Source organism: Geospiza fortis, unplaced genomic scaffold, assembly GCF_000277835.1.
Source record: "Geospiza fortis unplaced genomic scaffold, GeoFor_1.0 scaffold241, whole genome shotgun sequence".
NCBI lineage: Eukaryota > Metazoa > Chordata > Aves > Passeriformes > Thraupidae > Geospiza > Geospiza fortis.
Window position 1 is genome coordinate 672,690 of NW_005054491.1, and position 5,221 is coordinate 677,910.

General features: G+C 52.5%; 1 protein-coding gene across 1 annotated transcript in view; it reads right to left on the reverse strand.

The window, feature by feature from the left end:
• TMEM259 (transmembrane protein 259) overlaps positions 1–5,221 on the reverse strand; it is an 11,729-nt gene that overhangs the window by 2,153 nt on the left and 4,355 nt on the right. Inside the window, exons 4-11 of the mRNA XM_031063291.1 lie at positions 4,409–4,519; positions 3,389–3,511; positions 2,973–3,073; positions 2,076–2,133; positions 1,701–1,784; positions 1,090–1,222; positions 687–786; positions 1–165 (exon numbers count right to left, since the gene is read on the reverse strand). The exon at positions 1–165 is cut by the window's left edge and continues 2,153 nt beyond it. Of these exons, the coding sequence (XP_030919151.1) occupies positions 1–165; positions 687–786; positions 1,090–1,222; positions 1,701–1,784; positions 2,076–2,133; positions 2,973–3,073; positions 3,389–3,511; positions 4,409–4,519 (875 nt within the window). The remainder of the gene's footprint in view (positions 166–686; positions 787–1,089; positions 1,223–1,700; positions 1,785–2,075; positions 2,134–2,972; positions 3,074–3,388; positions 3,512–4,408; positions 4,520–5,221) is intronic.

Sequence of the window (5,221 nt, forward strand, 5' to 3'; positions counted from 1 at the left end):
CCCGGCCGCCACCGGGGCAGCCGTGGTGTTGTTGTTGAGGTTGTCCTGCAGCGTGGTCTGGGTGCCCTGCCCGACCTGCTGGTTCTGCAGCAGCATCTCCTGGATGCGGATCTGCTGCAGGATGGCTGGCAGCTCGTAGTGGTGGAAGAAGTAAATCATCGAGTGCTGGCGGAGGAAAGGGAAAGGTGTCACAGGCCACCACATCCCAAGTAAACCAAAGTTCTCCTGAAGAATCCTGCTGCTCTGACACCAGCAAGTTTGCAAAGATTTATCACTTCCACTATTACTGCAAGCTGCTTTATATTTCTCTCTCTTTACAACCCCTCTTCACTTTCAAAGGCTGGGAAAAGAAGGATGACAGCATTCCTCTGGCCCATCCTCTATTCCCTGTCCCCACCCTGCAGCAGGTCAACAATCAAATTCACCCAACAGGTATGCCCCCCAGGATTTATTCCAGAAGGACAGGACAAAAATCCTTCCCAACACCCCTGTGGCATCAGCTTCTTGTCAGTCCCATGCCTGGATTGGAGGCAGCAATCCAAACATCCACAGCCTCATTCTGCTGCTCCATTTCCAAACCAGGTTTAATTCCATCTGTTACAGAAATAAGGATCCCTCCCTCCAACCCAGCTTGAGAGGAAGTGTGACAAAGCCCCCCAGGGTGCAGCAGCCCTGCAGGGACTCACCTGGATGAAGAGCCAGGAGGTGACAAGTGCCAGGCTGCTGTACTGCCCATTGAAGCGGTAGTGGTAGGCATAGAAGGCAAAGTGGTACAAGTAGAAGAATCTGGACAAGAAAGCAAGAAAAATCAGGAAAAATAAGAGCTCACTTCTCTCCCAACAGCAGCCTGAGCTGGGGCACCTCACAGGGGGTGACACAGACTCATTAACAGATAATTAGAGTATAAATAGGACAAAACAAGAGGCTGGGGAAGATCAAGGTGATTGCAAGACCCAGGCCCAAACCCAAACTAGAAAATTTTACTTTGGACCCTGTGATGTGTGGGGCAGTTCCCAAGCAGCCACACAAATCATACCCTTACGAGTGGAGGCTGCTGTGCCTGGGGTGCTGGCCACAGGCAGCCCTCCCCTGAGCCAGTGCCTCTTGCTGGTGTTGGTGTGGCAGCAGATGGCGTCGTACTGGTCCGCCAGCCACACGATGAGGATGATGTAGAAAGCAGTTGTGGTGTCATTGAAGAACTCAGACATTATGGCCTCCATACCTGGGGACAGAGGGGACATCAGCATGTAGTAGGGCATGGGAAAGAGCCCTGTGTCACCTCAGAGCAGGCCTGTGCTGAACCTGCCCAGGGCTCTGCTTACGGCAGCAGCTATGGCCAAGAATGCTCTGCCTGCTACATCCCATGGATCAGCTGCTTCCTGCAGCGCAGATTTTGGGAGGTTTTGCTGCTCTTTAAATTAAAATTGTACACATGCAACGTGGCCACACAGTGCAAGTCTGGAACGAGCTCCAGGGACAGACAAAGCTTTGGATTCTGGGATTTCCCAACAAACTGCTGCTTTTCCAGGGGACCCAGAAGGACAATGGAGCTCACTGTGCCATCAAATTCCAGAGCCTTCTGCCTTGTGATGAGCAGCCACAGTAACCACCTGCTGTGGCCAGCTGGGAACAGGGAATTAGACTTCCCACAGATCCCAGAGGGATGTGCTGCAGACACAAGCAGTGAAGCAAGTCCTTACCGACCAGAGCCAGGATGACAGTGAGGAGTGGAGCAGCAGGGAATGCAATGGTCATGTTCATCTCCAGCATCTGCAACAGGTCAACTGCAAGAGGAAAAACAGGCTGAGGCACGGACAGCCACAGAACCCTCCACCCCACAGTGCTGTCTGCTCAGGGCAGCCACATCCTCTGCCCCCAGCCAATGCTTCTCAGGACAGAGAATAAGCTCAGGCAAGTGACTAAGAGCAGAAGGATGTACTCCCTGTGCAGCTACAGGTAGGACCCTTCTAAACTGGAACTAATGATCCTCAAGGTCCTTCCAACCCAAACCTGCTGTGACTCTACAACACCCGGTGCTGCAGCAGGCACAATCAAACCCCTCAGCCAGTCCTTACCAATGAAGACAAAGATCTGATGGTGTGAGTAGCGCAGCAGCATCGAGACAGAGAGAGTCTGGAAGGGGAGAGAGAAGGGGAGGCAGATTAGAGCCCCACGGGTGCAGGGAGTCACTCAGAATCGCAGTGCGGCACAGACCCAGGCGAGTCTGGGCTTGCACATCCCACGTTCATTAGCTGGAGCTGTGCAGAGCCATTTCCCAAAGAGTAATTAGAGCTTCACAAACAGCAATTAATCTCTGTGCTGCTGCAGGGGAACAGACAGTAAGGGATTTGTTTGTAAAGGGACCAAGGCTGAATGTTTGCGCTGGGGCCACACCAACCCGCAGAGCTGGGAGCAGGGATTTTCCCGTGCTCCATCCCGCTCCTCCCTGCACTCAGTTCCTCCTCAGTGCCCACACTGGGATTGTGCACAGACCTGCCCTATGGGTGGGACAGCCACACACAAAGACAGTCAACCACAGCCACCCAAGACAACAAACACCAGGTACTTATGGCTTGGGATCTTGTCTGATGTGTATCTGAAAACATCTTGTCTCACACAACATCATTTGGTTTATCTTGATCACTCCTGGCAAATCAGTCTGGGCTGTTCTTAAAAGTCTGAGGACAACTGTCTGTACCCTGTATTGACAGCTGGAGTGTTTTAAGGACACTTAGAAATTAAGAGCAGCTCCCTTCTGACAAAAACAACACTGCATTTCAGGTCAGCTCTTCTGTTCATTCCACTGCTGGACTTCAGGAACTTTAAAAAACAACCAAAAACATGCCCCAGAGCAGGGCCTCATCCTCCACCAACTACACTTTAAAAGCAGATGGGAGCTCTGCTGTATCACCAACCACTCACTGCCCAGCACCAGGCTGAGGCCAGGCACTGGCCAGCTCCCAGTGACTTACGAAGATGACCATGATGACGAAGGCTGCCAGGTAGGATGTCCTGGCCATCCACATGCTGACAAAGCGATAATGCTCCCCAGACACCACGTTGCGAAGGAAACCTGGAGAAAAAGCACAAACACAAGCTCAGTGTGAATCAAGCCACAGACTAAGAACCAAGTTCCTGCTAAAGAAACGGGATTTGGAGCAAATCCTCAGGGCAGCACTCATTGTCATGCAGGGCAGTGAGGTGGGAGGAAATCACGGTTCCAGACACCTCTCCCCTCCTGCCTCTCTCATTTTGTCCTTGACAATAACACAGGGAGCTGCTCCCTGCATTACAGATTAATCAATAGTCAGAAGATGATAGTCAGGCATCCACAGAACAAACACCCACTGCTCCAAGCAGCCTCTGCTGAGACTCCTTCAGGCCTTACCTTTGTTTTCCTCGTTTTCAGCTAAAGCTTTGACACTGGACATCAGGATATCATCATAGCCCAGGAACTCGTCCAGCAGCAGGCGGCTGAACCTGTCCCCAAAGCACTGATCCCTCGTAGGATCTAGAGAGAGCACAAAAAACCTTTCACACTGTTCACACCTGGAGCCACAAAGGCACAAGGTGAGGGATACCTGTGCCACCAGAGCTGCATCTGTATGTGGACCTGGGGCAGTAAAACCAAACTTGGGAGGACTGGGAGGGAAAATCTCACCCCCCTGATAGATCCAGCCACACTGAAGTGCAAATGGCAGTCAGGCCTTAAGGATTGTCAGGGATGTCACACTCTGTGCTGGCACAGACACAAAGGGAATTTGTCCTCTAGGCTTGGCCTATCTCTGGGGCTCACCCTGACTGCTCATTACTGCACAGGAAAGCTGCTTAACCCCCATCCAGCTCTGCTTCAGCTTGAGTGGGAGGAAGTGATGAGCTCCTCTCTGACTGCTGCACTAACAGATACAGAGGTTCACAGGCACGAGAAGGTCTGAGGCTGTGTTCCTGACTTGGACAGGTTTTAACAGAGCAAATGCCAGGAGAGGAGAACACTGTTTGGGGAAATGACCTGCTGGTGCTCACAGGGACACAGCAGCACACCCAGTGTGACAGATCTGTGAGCATGTCCCCTGCTCCTGCACAGCTGCTCTGGCCACCAGGCTCTAACCCTGCTGTTCAGAGCTTCAGTGCCTTCTGCCAGGGAGAGAGCGACCTCTTCCCTGCTCCATGTGGGAAAACTGTGCTGGCCATGACATCAGGGCTCACTGAACCAGGCTCCACCATTTCAGAAAGCTCCTCTGAAAAGCTGTGACCTACTAAAGGCAGACAGGCTGCACAATGCAGCTCTCCTGCGTGGGAAGTGAGCACCATCAGCTTCAGGAAGAGTTCTCAGAGATGGTGTGGAGGTCTCTGCACTGCAGGCACCCACCCCTGAGCCCCTGCCCTGCCCAGGCTGCCTCCCACTCACCCAGGGTCACCACCATGACGGGGATGCTGAGGCGCTGCCGGGTGCTCTGGGACAGGCGCAGGAAGCCGTATTCCAGAGAGTATTCCACAATGTACTCCTCCTGTGGCCACACTGGCAGAGAGACACAGGGACACAGGGAGACTCAACACCATCTGCAAACAGCCAGCATGAAGAAACAGCCCCTCTGGGTTCCCTCCCTCCCTCCCATCATGTTCTTGAAAAGGGAATTGGGGTTGCAAGGTGCAGGAAGCCATATTCCAGAGAGTATTCCACAATGTACTCCTCCTGTGGCCACACTGGCAGAGAGACACAGGGACACAGGGAGACTCAACACCATCTGCAAACAGCCAGCATGAAGAAACAGCCCCTCTGGGTTCCCTCCCTCCCTCCCATCATGTTCTTGAAAAGGGAATTGGTATTCCAGAGAGTATTCCACAATGTACTCCTCCTGTGGCCACACTGGGAAAGACACAGGGAGACTCAGCACCCACATCTGCAAACAGCCAGCACGAAGAAACAGCCCCTCTGGACTCCCTCCCTCCCATCATGTTCTTGAAAAGGGAACTGGTTGTAAATGTGGGCTCCAGGCTTCCCTCAACCAATTAAACATAAATCAATACAAAGTCTTTGGGATTACAGGCCTTGACATTAGTCCTTAATGTGGGACTTCTGGGAAAGCTTCAGGGCAGCAGCTCCAAGCTCTGCCCAGAACCTGCCCACATCTTTGCCTGGCAAGCCCAGAGCCACTGGTTCTTGCTTTGCTCAATTTCTGCTTTCCATTTTGTTTGGGAACCAGCAGGAAAATCCACTTTA